The sequence below is a fragment of the Hyalella azteca genome, unplaced genomic scaffold, assembly GCF_000764305.2.
Source record: "Hyalella azteca isolate HAZT.00-mixed unplaced genomic scaffold, Hazt_2.0.2 contig10021, whole genome shotgun sequence".
NCBI classification, from domain to species: Eukaryota; Metazoa; Arthropoda; class Malacostraca; order Amphipoda; family Hyalellidae; genus Hyalella; species Hyalella azteca.
Genome location: NW_025940074.1, coordinates 536,879 through 551,715, shown reverse-complemented (window position 1 = coordinate 551,715; position 14,837 = coordinate 536,879). Strand labels below are relative to the sequence as shown.

The window sequence follows — 14,837 nt, the reverse complement described above, 5'->3', positions numbered from 1 at the left end:
GAAAAGCTTCTGTCGAATTACACAAATTTTTGATATAATGCACAAATTATTTCAGAACAGGTCTTGGCCGAATTGATAACAATTAGTGGAATCGGAGCTTTAACATAGTATTTGAATTTGAATGTACACATGACATCGTTCTCGATTTTGGTAAGAAATTTTACAGAAAAAGGGATTAAGTAGAACCAAAGGCAAAATTTTATACATTTATTTTTTTGAACGGAGCTATTCTCTGTCCCAGAGGCACGGAAGTGTGCGAAGCATTTGGAAAAGCTTCAATTTGACTCCAAGTTCTATCACGTTGAGGCACTGCAAGCGTATCAAGCAGCCTCGTAGCGTACGTCGGTACGATTGGTAGCAGCATCAAGGCAGCCGCTCTTCCAGCTGACAAAGCCAAGTGAAGTACGCTGTTCAATTCTTCTGGTTTATCCTTCAGCGTCCACGGTTTTTCCTCCTGTACCATCAGGTTCGCACAGTGTACCAAATGCATAATCCTATCAATTCCCAAATAGAAATTATAGTCATCATAACAGTTAGCCACATCCTCCTTAACAGTTTTCATAGTTTTCGTCAACATTTGAGCATGCGTTGAACTCTCGACAAAGTCTTGACAAAGAGGAGGGAACACTTGATCTTTGTTGAGGGATTTACCCGTGCATCGATGCACCAAGTTACCCAAGCCATTTGCAAGATCAGCATTCAGCATAGATACGCCTTCTTTTGTTCTCCAGGATCCGTCGGCATGTGGAGTTCCCTGTCTCAGGAGTAAATACCGAACACCCTCAGCAGTGATGGTGTCCTTGAGTTCATTAGGACATATTACGTTTCCCAAAGACTTGCTCATTTTAACCCCGTCGACAGTCCAGTGTGAATGCACAAGCAGCTGCTCGGGTGGCTCTAATCCCGCGGCTATCAGAAGGGCAGGCCAAATGACGCCATGGAAATGCAGAATGTCCTTGCCTAGAACGTGAACATTGGCAGGCCAAACCGAAGGGATAGAAGGATAACCTGCAGCCGTGAGGTAGTTCACTAGAGCATCCACCCACACGTACACTGTGTGCTCAGGGTCGTTGGGTAAAGGCACTCCCCACGACACGCGCTCCTTAGGCCTAGAGACGGAGAGGTCCATCAAGCCTCTGTCAACCGTATTTCTCAAGTCGTAGAGGAAACGCTTTGGTTTCACTCGATTATCACACTTCAACCAATGCTTCAAGTCATCTTCCAGGAGGGATAATTTGAATTTATAATTGGTTTCGGAGCTCCATTCGACGACATGACCACTTTCAGCACTGACTTTTATTACTCCGTCAACAGTTTTCTTCTCGGTGACTTGGGATTCCGTTAAAAATGCCTCATCAGAAACGCAGTACCAGCCGGTGTATTCGCCTTTGTAAATGAAATCCTTAGATATGAGAACGTTAAAAAATTCTTGCACAGCTGCTATGTGATCGTTATTAGTAGTGCGAATGAAGTGCGTATAATTTATGTTGAATGCATCGAATAAATCGCGAAATTTCTTGGAATTATCACTGCAGAAGTCGAGTGGAGGCACTCGCAATTGTTTTGTCGCTTGCTGTATTTTTAGCCCATGTTCATCGGTGCCCGTGGAGAAAATGGTTGCCGTTGCACCTCTCATTTTCTTGTAGCGCTGGATAGCGTCGGCAATAATGGCACTGTAGAGATGTCCGAGATGTGGGGCGGCATTGACGTAGAAAATGGGTGTAGTCACAAAACATTTGCCGTCATCTGGAGCCTGAACGGAACTTGACGCAGAAAAAGCTACTCTAGACTGGCGCTTACAAGAAGCCAGTAACAAAGTGGCTGAAAGAGTCGTCCTGCGCATGCGCTTACAACAATGTTGTACATGCAACATGGTTCGAAACCCTGCAACGAGTACCGAAGTTTTAGAAATGCACATCAAACTCAGTATTTTCCCTTGAAACGTAATGGATGTTAACATGGCATTGAGAGTTTCCTAATACAGTTAAACGATTTCCTTACCGTCAATGCCACATAAGTCGCCACTTTCGGAAAACTCGCTATATATTAAATATCGAAGCACCAAGAAGCTAAAAATTAATTTTAACACTTGTGCAGGGTTTCTTAGCTAGCATCAGTCTTTGCGCTACCTTAGCTTCAAATTTGGAATACTATATAAAGTGATTGGAACTTGGAAATATATATGTATATATTACCTGAATATATTAATATTCGTCAGTCTATAAAAGTAAAATCAGTCAAATAGTGAACATTCTTCTGGATCTTTCTACAGCCTAAACGAAGCCAAGCATCTATATAGACAAGAAGCTGTGCCATAGATATTGTTTCTCCTTGGAACATTAAAGATCCCGCGCAGCTTAACGGTATAGGATTACATATTCACGTTCAAGGCGATCATAAATAAAATATTCACTTTGGCTTGCAAAAAAGATGCTGAACTCGAATTAAATCAATTCAAATTAATTTCCGAGCTTGAATTAATAATCAATAATTATTTACAACCTTTAGCCATATCCGTTCCAGTGAATCATCTCTCTTATCTGAAGTAATAACTTTGGTTTCATTCACATCCGTAATGAGTTACGAAGCAGGAACTATTGTGTGCGCATATCTTCTGACACCCTACCTTCAGAAGTACGAGTAGTTAGAACTGGATATTAAACACTCGTCTCAACTAACAACAGACAGGAAACTCTAGTTTTCAAAATAATTATCAAGAACTGTGAATTGATGCATATATTTGCAAATGACTAGGCACTTCATCAAAGCTCGGGCCCCAGGGTACGCAAACACCCTTAAGTACTAACGTGCACGCCAGTACCTCCCAGAGGTTACGAGGTATCAAAATTACTGATAAAAAGTACCTATAGTAACACTTCTACCTCCTTTAGTAGTAACATCTTCCTCCGGTGCAACAATATATTATCAGCCCAGTAAATCTTAATGTGGCTCGAAAAAATTCATAACTTTCCTTCTGCTAGTGTACCACTGGACAAACAAAGAAGATATTTTCTCGAGTGGATTTGAGCGACATTTTTTCAATTAATTTATATTCAATCATTTGATATAACCATACATTTTGAAGATGTAAAACGAGTTAAAAATTAGGGCAACCTCACCCAAAAAACTGATTTGAAATAAATGAACATGACAATGAGCTTGGTGAGATGGTTAAAAAATGCTGACAAACTTGCAATACCGTTTGAACAATAGCCCTAATGAAATAATGGGTCCGGTGTAAAATGGAATGACGACGACATCGATACCTATACCACAGAATGGTCTGCAACATGAAATTTTAGATATAAGGTGCACAAAAAAACATTAAACTAATTGACATAACATAAAACACCAACGTCAAGTAGTAGGTAACCAATGAATTTTCAAACCTTGATTAATAAGACGGAAATTTATGAAGGTGCGAGCGACGCCGCCCACGACGATCATATTCGACGTGCGCCCCAAAAATTTGAGTAAACAATCTCCCACACTGGAAACTTCGTGAGATATATAGCAACCGTTGGAAAGCACCCGTATTGTGATTGATTTCTAACAAAGTGAATAGAATAACATTGACCACAGGGTGTGCTGTGGTTATCTGAAGTTATTGTCTATACCCTTATTGTCATCACATGTTGTTTCTTTGTCTAAAACTATAGCTTTATTTACATTTTTTACACGGGATTCTTTGACAGTCAAGTGGATTTTGCTCCCATCATCTTCAACTGTAATATTTTTTCCACTATTTTCATCATCTCTTAGTTCACTACGTCTTCTTGCTTCTTCAGCTCCACTTTCTTCATTATTTACACTTTCCTCTTCATCTTCATTGTTCTCATCTGCATTTTCCTCCTCATCATCATCGTCAGTTTCCTCATTATCATCGTCACTTTCCTCATCATCATCGTCGTCATCACATTCCTCATCACAATCGTCACTTTCCTCTTCATCGTCACTTTCACTGTCATTCTCTTCTTCATCCGGGAAGATCATGCGCGTGACAGCCTTTTTGTTATAGTTAGGCTCAATGCCTGAACTAACTCCAAGTCTGAGCTCTCCAAGAGATGGCATATCACCGTCAACATCATCTTGGTCCTTCTTCCTCATTACCGGCCTGCAATTTTCACCATCCATGAAGAAGTACTTATCGCCGTGCACTACCCCGCGGTCGCTTTCGTTCGTAAGTCTATACTTCTTCTGTGATGCAAACGTGTTGTCAATATAAACAGTGGAGTTGAATGCCTCTGGCCAGACCCCAGCCTGATGAAAATGCTTTATTTGATTTCGTTGTAGGATGCGAACTATTTCTCCCTTGACCTTCTTCCCTTCAGGGATGGGCTCAATCACAACAAAGCTACGTCGTCTCACGTATACATGTCGACGGAATTTGGCAGGCATAGACGCAATGAACTCTTCTCCATCAGGAGTAGCCACCTGTAAATAAAATTATCACATCACCACCGAGTTCTGTGCACATAAGCCGGACAACAGTATCAATATGAGATAATTTATAAACTGAAAGACTGTAATGATTCCTACAATGTAAATCGATGAAGTTGCCTAAAAATAGAAGAATACCATGGAGTAAGAAGACAATAGTGGAGCACCTGAGTTAGAATGCGAGTTATAGGAGATTGATAAGTTATGATGAAGGCGATTCTGATTGAAGGCAAAATTAAAGACATGGGGTATGAGGTAAAATGTGAGAAATGGATTGTAGAGATTGTCTGTTTTGTTGGGAGTAAGTCATAGCAATTGACAGTGCAAAAAGATACCTGGAGATGTATGGAGGTTGAGTGGGTAGGAGGATAGTAAGAATTAAATATTGACAATTGTGAAAAAAATGTCATAACAAATTTATGATAAAAATATTAGGTAGTGTTTTTGTACATTACTTTTCTAACATGATTTATGCTTGCAATTTAAGGTGACCAATGATGAAGTATTAGATGCACATGATGCCTTGTGAAATCCTGTCATTTTTATGTGAATATACTGTGCCTTCTGGGAGGTTTGGTGACTGTACTTGATGAATATACCACTACAAGCTTGGCAGGTGAGTCATGCCGAGGTCTGACTACAGGTTTAAATGACCTCCATTCCATTAATAGATTGACTGGAATATTTCATTATTTAAGGATTTAGGAAATTCTGACTTCAATGCTTTCCTCCTGTTATTCAGACTGTTGGTGCAAACAACAAAAACATCTATTGATTTAACTTCTATAAGTTCTTTCATATACCTATTACATTTATTCTTCAGTAGAATTTTAGAAACTGTAGCAACACTCCAAGAAAATTGGCTTTGGTATAGAAATCTCAAAATTCTTTTTTTTTTTTAATTTTGGAATTTGTTTCACTAATCTTTTCATCTAACTATTACAATTTTAATTCCTTTTAACCATCATCAATAATAGGAAAAGTCAATGTTATTAATTACTTTAGTAATTTATGTCTCAAAACATGTCAACTCAATTCAATTTTTCTTGTTACATACATGAATTTATCAATAGAAGTTATCTATGATAGTATTAAGCTGAGAACAATGCTGTAACAATGAAGGGAGATATCTACAGTATTAAAAATTGTTCTTTTTTTGGGAAGCATTATGCCTAAAAACTTTTTTATTTACAGGCAGATCATTTTAAAACTTGGTACACATAGGTACAACAGAAATCGGATTTTTTTTTAATTTTTGAAAAAAATGTGCAATTCCTAGACAATGGCATAAAGGGGGTTATTTTGAGGGTATACTCAGTATACCCTCAAAAATAGTATACTATACTGTAAAAAATCTATCTTCTCATTCAATTTATGATTTTATGTGCTACAACATTGAGAGGGCTCTTTAAATGCATAGTTTTTGGACCTTTAAACTGAGCCTAAAACTGGAAACTCCAAATTTTTTTATTTTTGCCAAAATGATCCCCTTAACCCTTTTGCGGGCAAGCATAGATATATGTCAAGGTTGGAATTTTTGGAGCAACTTTGAGAAAATATGAAGATAAGATAAATTTATCCATATGGATTTTTCAAGATATTGAAGTAATTTTCAGATGAAAATTCTATAAAAAGCAGTCACTATGCTGAAAGAAGATGAATTTTAAAAATTTATTTATTCAAATGCAAGGGAAACTATCAAGATTCAATTTGATTTGATTTTCTCAAGCTTCTCTACAGTAATTTAATTGATATTGCTTTTTCTGACTATTTAAAAAATGCAGAAAAATCATTAACTTCATCATTCAACCCAGACCTTTCTTCAGATGCTCATATTTTAATTCCTGAATCCTATGGTGAAGCTAGGTATGTGTGGATGGATGACTGAAGATTGCCAGAGACATGATAACATAGCCTCAAACAAAAACTATAGGACAAGGTGGGCTCTTTTGAAAGGAGATTTCAAGTGACCATACAGGGTAACTTGACCACAACAGGGTTAAGTGAAGAATTAAAAATTATAAATGACCAAGTTTCTATTGAAACAGGTTTTCTATCAGATATGTACATTTTCCTTCCATTTGAAGCCACTTTTTACAACTGCATTTAGGGAACCTGGGAATGTACACTAACATCTCATCACTCCCTATAACAAATTTAGAGTAAAAAACATAAAATTATTAGCAATCTTACCAAGTAGGTGCTGTTGCCCAGAACTTTGATGATGGTACATATAGTTTGTTTTGGAGTAGGCAGCTCATAGTCCATCTTGGTTTCTGCAGTAACATACTTCATTTTTGTGATTCGAGACATTTCAAACTATGATTAGTTTCTGAAAAAGAAATAATTTTTAAATCGATGTTGCAAAATTTAGTTACTTCCAATGGCTAAATGTATTAAATAAACAAAATAAATTTTCAATAACATAGAATCTTAATTTTTTTAATATCTTAAGAAAATAACAAATTCAATTTATCAAATTTAACAAATCCAACACTACCACCTAGCAGTGCCTACCGGTAGCTCAAAAGCAGCATGCATTGAAAATCATCAAAGAACATGAGTGGACATGTGACATGTCTCCTAATCCTAAGACATATTCTTACTTTTCATTCTACAATAGGAAAATAAGCTCAAATAATCTTTCTAAGAGAGACAAATGGAAATGAATAAGCTGTAATAATGGTAGGGTAAACGTGGTATATTCCAACATCGTGGGTTATTCCATCACCTCTCTAGTTTTTCCTTTATATTAAGCTTTAATTTAGTTCCATGCGTTCGTTGATGGTTGAAATGATGACGTCACACATTTGCGCGTTGAACTACTGCCAAAACACTAGGTCTTGGCCATCTAGCGGGAAAATATTGAGATCCAAAGAGAGACAATGCACACTACCCAGTGAGATCATCGAAAAATGTGTCAAATTTGACAGTTGACCTTGCTCTACCAATATAGTAAATAACAAATAACTGTTTGTATAGGAAGAATATTATGGTTTGAGACTTTTAAATACGTCTGTGAACATATTAGGAATCCTTTAAGTATACTTGTATTCGCTGATTTCAAGTGGTAAATAAATTAATAGATGATTAAGTTGAGAAATGGATTTAGACACATGAAAATTAATTCTGTCACAACTTGAATTGGACACACACAGATTGTTGCAAGCTATGTAGCAAAAATAAAAATTTTCTCAATAAAAAGCTTAATAGTTGTTAATTAAAAGCGTAATTAAGTAGTGTTCAATATTCATTAGTGTTCTAATTCAAAGCCGTGTTGTTTTCCAATACAGCTCACAGAGCAAACGGAATTCAAACACGCGGATGACGGCATTACGTATCAGTAAAATTTGAAGCGCGGATGGAATACGCCTTGCCACGTGCCGAATATTGCCACACACAGTGTCGGAATATAGGGATTTGGTAGGTTTGCATTCTAAAGGCTTTTAAATAAATATGGCAACATTTTGTGACGTTTCATCATTGCTGGCACGTAGTACGCTGTTTTGCGAGTCACATAAAGCAAACAGAACTTGAGTAATGCATAAGGTTATTTTTTTATAGTTTTTCATTTCTCGATGCGTCCTTAATGTGTCAGAATATACCGCATTTACCCTATTACATTCTGATTCCAAACATACTAATTTACTCACATATTGTACTTCAAATTACAAATTCATCAATGAGGTAGCTATGCTGCATAGCTACCTGAACATATGCATAGCCTAGGCCTATGCATATGTGACTGGAATATGTAATACCTAGTTTCAAGTTTCAACTTTATTTTAGAAGAGAATCAAGTCCTAAATTCTATACTTAATTCTAGACTTAAAATAGGTTATGCTTCAATTTTTTGTTTTTATAAAATTCTATATAATTACATAATTATTATTAGAAAATCACTTTTCAACATTTTTAACATGGATTTTTTAGAGCAATTAAATGTATGATTTCTCAACTTTCTTTATGCTACATCAATAGAAAAAATGTCTAAGTTTAAGCTACTATTTTCAGTATTGCAATATTTCAACTAGTTTTGCTGCTATAACATTTTTATGCCATGATGGAGGACTGTCCTGATTTACTCTGAGTCTCTGCCCATTGGCCTTAAGAGTTAAGACCCTTATTACCACATTTGATGCAGACGGTACTTTACTGATTACTCTCTGGTCTACTTAAAAAACTTGTAACCAAACATGAGGAATAGGTAGTCTACAAATCCTCTGCTTTGTCAATTGCCATTATGGATTTATGGTACTTCCATACTGGTAACTGCCTAACTGGTAGTCTGGTACACTACAGCCTTTAGCCTTAAAGGGATGTTGAATGTTTCTGCAAAAGCTGCCTCCTCCAAGAAGTATCCAAACAGATAGAGATAAGAGATTGGTGCAGGACTGCATAATATCCAGGGCTTCAGTAGTAAGTAGGCCTAGGCGATAAGGTGGCTAGGCCTAGTACCTAGTTGAGGGGATGCATGCCAGAGGCCAGCATTGCCCAAGATCAGCATATCTTTCATCCTCCTTTCCGTGCGTAAGCCTGCTAAAGGGCAGAGTAGACTAAGGGATTATATGTTAAAAGCCAATAGTACAAATACCCTTCATGGAAATTAACCAGCGAGCTAATGAGAAGTAAGCCACCAATACAATCGCTCTACGCCGTATTGAAAACCGTCCAACAGCTCTATCCCATGCATCCCATGCCATCTAACCTAATCACGATTTTCGGTAAGCAACTCCCTACGCCATACCGCTGTTGATACACAGCCAGCACTCCAGCCCGTCCGTTCGTCGCAGCTGTTTTCCCCCGGCATAACTCTACCTCCACGCATACCCCGTCTCCCCGCCTCTTTTCACTGACTGCCGGACGGCTATTCTTAGTTTCTGCTCACTTGACTGCATTACGCTATGAAAAGAGGATCTATAGGAGTTGTAAACTAACCTAACCTAACTGAGCCAGCGTGGAATTCTAGAGGGATATTAAATTAACCAGTTCACATAGCATATTGGAAAGCAGGACCTGAAAGCTTGGAAAGTCCAGGAACTTTCCACTTCCAGTCAATTTCATTATATACATTTACATATCCTATCACTTTTCAACTGATTGGTTTATGGGATTGTGATTCTAGCCCCCTTCCAGCATTCCAGCTGTGATTGGTTAATGGAATTGTAATGTTATCTGCTTTCTAGCTGTGATTGGTTGCTGGGGATGCTTTCAAGCTGTGATTGGTTGATGGGGATGCTTTCAAGCTGTGATTGGTTGATGGAGATGCTTTCAAGCTGTGATTGGTTGTGCCCATAAGCCCCGCCCCCAAATATGGTATATGTACTACAGTACTGGTCCAAGTCTGGTTAACTAAATACTTAACAGAAACTTGATCATTACAAAGAAAAAGCCTGTAAAAATTTCAAAAAGTCCATTGAATAAAAGAAAAATAGATAATATCTATCAAACAAGAGACATTCAAACAATTTTGTAACAAATCTGAGGTACTATCCAATTGAAACAGTTTGTCCTTTTCATTTATAGTCATTAGTCAGTCACCTGGCAGAGCACCATGGTGGCAGGGAATTATTGTGAGTACTTATGCGTTTGCAAGAGCATCGACCGGTCCGGCTCAGCGGGGTGGGGGTAGGAAGGGAATAACGAAAGTCTCATTTACGACTGGACTAACCCATTGAGCAACATTTTCTCATCTGACTTTCTTCAGAAGTGCAAAAGCTTTTGCCGGTGAAGGTCACAGAAGGTGTGTTTTACGATCGGTCCGTAAAAAAGCGTTGATCGGTTCAAAATGACAAAAGAACAGGTTCTTTTGAATAACCTATGGATTGCCACCATGCAGAGCACTGTATCAAAGGAAAGCATTCCACCTTTGGTGGAAAGCTTATTTATAAGTAAACCTCCATTTCTAGAATTCCACTCTGCCTAACTCAACCTAACCTAATTCGGATAAGCATAAGAGGTCTGCGAGAAAAGCCTCCAGTTATTCATGCGATAATGGTGGAGAGTCGGGGTAAGTGTGGGCCTGTGGGGGGAAAAAGATGCTGGGGGATAGTAAGGTAGAGAAACAGTGACGCGGGGTTAACGTCTTGCGGATTAAGTAAGGTGATGACGCATTACCGTTTGGTACAGTTCACATTTGCGACAATGCAGTGTGGTCAGCGGACACTTAGGATAACAGCATGTGTTAGAAGTGATGGTATGGGTTATAAAGCATTGGAGAACAACGTATTGACCGTTAACTTTGTGGAGTAGCAGCTTGTGTGCTGAAGCAGTGTTGGTTTAAAGTTCGTGTGGTGAGATAGGTCAATTGACTACAGCTGCTTAGGTGCCAGGATGACAATATCTATAGCATTTAGATGGTTGATGTTGGCTCCAGGGCTGATTTGAGCGTTAATTTGCTGGTCTACGGCTGCGCACCCTAGTTGAGTACCTACCTACTGCCTAGGCTACACACTGACACAGCGCCTGAGTGCCTGACGCCGAGTCGCCGACGGCTGACGCTCCAGGTATCAGGCAATACTACGAGTCTACAACTAACGGACTAAGAGCATGAATGGAGAAAATGTGCTACGATATCTTACCTTACAACCCACAACACAAGCACGTGTAAGTGTCATTCAGGCTGTCAGCCATGCCAAGAGGCTCAAATAGATATAGGTACAACTTACAAGCGTACAACCGCTCAACTTGACCGGAAGACCATAAATGAAGCAAGCATGGTCCGCAATTCAGCATGGATTGACCGATTGACTGCTACGATACTATAGTAAAAAACTTAAACGACAATGTAACGAGCAGTCATGGCGTCCATGCAACGAAAATGGTAAATTTCAAGAGATTTAAAATTTGCAAATGTTAGATTAGATTTATTTGCTTTTGATATAGGAAGGAGAAAAATAAAAGCAAGTTAAGCGAGGGGAGGAAGTGGAGCAGCGGAGGGAACTTTTATTTAATGCATGGTTAAACAGTTGGTTCAAACAAGGTACAGCCACCACTGCATTAGAATTTCCTTTTTTCCTATTTTGACTGAAAACAAGGACAAAACCAATGGCAAATTGTCATTAGTTATATTTGAAGGTTGGATAAATCATCAACAATTACGGTTGATCTACATATTTATGATATTTAATCAAATTATTGGGGTCGCATTTTACGTTTACTACCGCGGCTGCGAACAAAGTGCAATCGAATGAAGTCATAGTATAGTATAGTATCTTCGGCATTGAAGAATAGGCCTGGATAGGCCAGTTTATGGAAGAATCTATTTTGCTACATCTCATTAATGCCTATTAAATATTATTTTGTAAATATTTTTGTAAATATTTTTTTTAATAAATATTATTTTGTATTTTTCTCCAAAGTCACTCGATCAATGCTAATATAAATTTAAGGTTGCTCTTTCGAGCCACTAACACCTTAAATGTAACTTAGCCAGCTTCATCACGGTCTTTTACAGCGAAGCCTGTGACAGCTAACCGCTCATAACTCTAACAAGTTACTTCCAATTTGTGATCTACAGTATATCTAAATGATCTTCCTCCTTAACATTCAATTAAAGGTCAATTTCATTGTTTTCATCTTTGATGTGCATGAGTCATGTCAATTGTATATGCGTTATAATTAAGTGAAGTCATTTGTGAGGCAACATATGTTTGCATTTTAAAAATTGACTCCCTTATTAAATTGCATTCGATGCGCTCGATTATCACACTGTGTAGCACTAAAAAAAAATTCCAGGAGGTTTTTACGAGATTTAAACTAATATTGCGGTTATGAGTCAAATATTACATTAATTTTGCTACATCAATCATCAAATCAATCTTCATCCGCCAATGTTCGAAACATAAATGAACTAGTCGTTTCTACTCTAGGCGTCAAGCGTTCTAAACTCAGTACATCAAACGGAAGGTTTTAACGATTTAACCCCCTAGACTAAAATTTCGACCAATTTTCGAAGTTCCCAACGCGACAATTTTTATAATTTTCTCTTTACTGCGAGCGCGTGTGACAATATAATAGCGAGTAGACTTGTATATAGCACATGAGCAAAAATATTACTTTTCATTTCAGGACATTGGCAGCTCATGAAAATGTAAAATGTATTCTTGTGCTCTTTCTCAATATTTTCCTTCTGACAATTTGCTCACCCTGCGTTTTAACGATAAAAAAAATTATATGTGTGAAGTGACAGTGACCGTACATTAGCGAACCTTAGTGGTCTACGTATTTCTTTATTTAATGTTTCCATTTCCATTTCCGGGCCGTCGATCCCCGTCAGGGACTTGCCCCCCCCAGGGTCCCACACCAGGCACGCCCTCTGGTGCCTCGCCATATTGGCGGCCGACAGTCAATCTGTAAAAAAAAATTATGCAGATTTAATGTTTCCATAAATTAAGGCTTATGCATCATCATCATAAAAGACTTAAGAAAGAAATTATTTATGCCTCATTTTTCGTGTAATACCGATTTATTACGAACGTATGCAAGTGCGTAGTGTGAGTTGTTAATAATCACAAATATATATATGTTACAGGCTTCTACTTCCAAAAATACAAGCCCTTATGAAGTCAATTCAATTGTCTTGTCGCAGTTTGAGTGTTCAACTAACACTTGTGGTATATTCTATTTTGTCATTCATTGGTGTCATTACAACTTCGTGTGCACGAAGTGTGCGCAGCATCTCTATAGAATAGAATAGAAATGTCGGCACTGAAGAAATAGGCCCATGGCCTGTTGCCGATTCTTGAATTTTTCGTGACTTGATTCACAAGGGATCCGGCCTTTTGAACCCGATCTTTCCATAACTGACGATTGATTGAGATAGCTGCTGGACTTATTGCCTGGTCTATGTTAATTTTAGTCAAGGGTATCTACTGCAGGTCAACCTCTGCTGTTAGCAAGTGGGCGGTCTGCAGGAGCCGGATTATCAAAATATTACCATGTTATGGCTTTTCTTTAACGTTGTTGGCTAAAAATTGACTGCATGGACGAGAGACTGGAAAGCCTGTTGAGTTTTTTTTTGCTTTACAGAATTTATTGACTAAATGTATCGACTAAGGCAATTATTACACGTCATTAGTGTACCGGTAATATCCTTCAAAATATTCTTCGTTTTTTTGATAATTTCTGAAAATTCACTGGCGACAATATCCACTTCGGTTTTATAATGCAGTCCTGTTTTATGGTAACTTAATTATCCAAGTTCTCTTACATCAACAATCAAAGCTGAAACAGAGTGCGTTAGACTCTAAAGAAGCCATTGAAGGGCTGAAGTCATCCCTAACTTGGAATGAAGCTCTGTCTTGGCTAGCCCGCTAGAGAAACCTTACCTGTGTTGTGGTCTCTGTTTTGAAAGTCTTTCCTCCCAACTCTAGTCTATCTAGCTGGTGTTGAAGTGTCGTGACGAACTTTACATGTGCTTGAAAATGAAGTAGAACTATATTGCCCCTTCTACAGACTGTGATTTGAAATCACCAACAATTTCAATTTATCCATGCATCAGATGGCGTTTTGACTTATTATCTATAGTTGTTATTGTGTTTCGACTGCCGCCTAATATTTATGCTTATTGTAGTCGGTTTAATGCAGTGAGAGTTCTTTTACTCTTGGATTTTGTTTCAGGCTAATAATTAGTAGCTCGTGCTTCTTAGTTCGTAGGTGAAACCTTGGCCAACCGGATTATGGTTAATGTGTTGAATCTTCGGCTTTTGACAACGACTATAGATGATAATGCAAGGGGGAAACGTTTACCTAAAGGCTTACGCGACTGTTAGTTTCTAAGACTTTGAAAGATGAAATTTGCAGCAGAATGATGTCAAAGCCAGCCAGTACAGATAGGGACGGAATATTTTTGGACAAGAGTTCACATCACAAGACAATTCTGTATCCAAGCAGCAGTTTAGGTTACAAGCAACTACCTAACGGTCATCAAAGATTCAAAGAAATTTCCCAACAGAACAACAAGCCTAGGTTACTCAACTTGCCTTGCGTTAGCCCGAAGTTACACATGATTAGTGCTACACGGGATTTTATTGCAACGTTGTCGCCAGGTTCTGGCGACCGCGAAGCAAGCGTCAATCATGGTTTAGATGAAGTTATTCGTCAACCAAAGCCGCACTGCAGCACAACAGATCAAAATCATCTTCTTCGATCCAAACAAGAATTTTTTAACTCGATATTATTAAAAGCTGATGCATCTCGTGATATGATTCGTCCGTTCAAACCCTACACATGGAGTCAAAAGCAAAGCCAAGACTCGACGATAAACCTGGCGTCTCGTGCTAACCGAGAATCTTACAAAAGTGTGGAAAACCTAACATCTGAAAGCTACTATTGTAGTAACCTTATCGCAAAATTTGAAGGGGGAAATACGAATGTTGGCTCAGATCGCAAACAAG

General features: G+C 38.2%; 2 protein-coding genes across 3 annotated transcripts; both read right to left on the bottom strand.

Moving 5' to 3' along the window:
- Positions 1-194: 194 nt before the first annotated feature.
- On the bottom strand, positions 195-2,035 carry LOC108674268 (methionine--tRNA ligase, mitochondrial). The gene has a single exon (XM_018162211.2). It carries the CDS (start codon positions 1,958-1,960, stop codon positions 200-202), a length of 1,761 nt encoding a protein of 586 aa, XP_018017700.1. The 5' UTR covers positions 1,961-2,035; the 3' UTR covers positions 195-199.
- Positions 2,036-3,057: 1,022 nt separating this feature from the next.
- Positions 3,058-11,178, bottom strand: LOC108674292 (probable RNA-binding protein EIF1AD). Of its 2 annotated transcripts, none has more exons than XM_018162231.2 (3): positions 11,022-11,178; positions 6,634-6,772; positions 3,058-4,434 (listed from the first exon to the last, which is right to left on the bottom strand). In XM_018162231.2, exons 2-3 carry the CDS (start codon positions 6,751-6,753, stop codon positions 3,595-3,597), a joined length of 960 nt encoding a protein of 319 aa, XP_018017720.1. In that variant the 5' UTR covers positions 6,754-6,772; positions 11,022-11,178; the 3' UTR covers positions 3,058-3,594. The 2 variants fall into 2 exon arrangements, with proteins under 2 accessions (XP_018017720.1, XP_018017728.1); XM_018162239.2 differs by having other exon boundaries at positions 11,109-11,178.
- Positions 11,179-14,837: the final 3,659 nt, after the last annotated feature.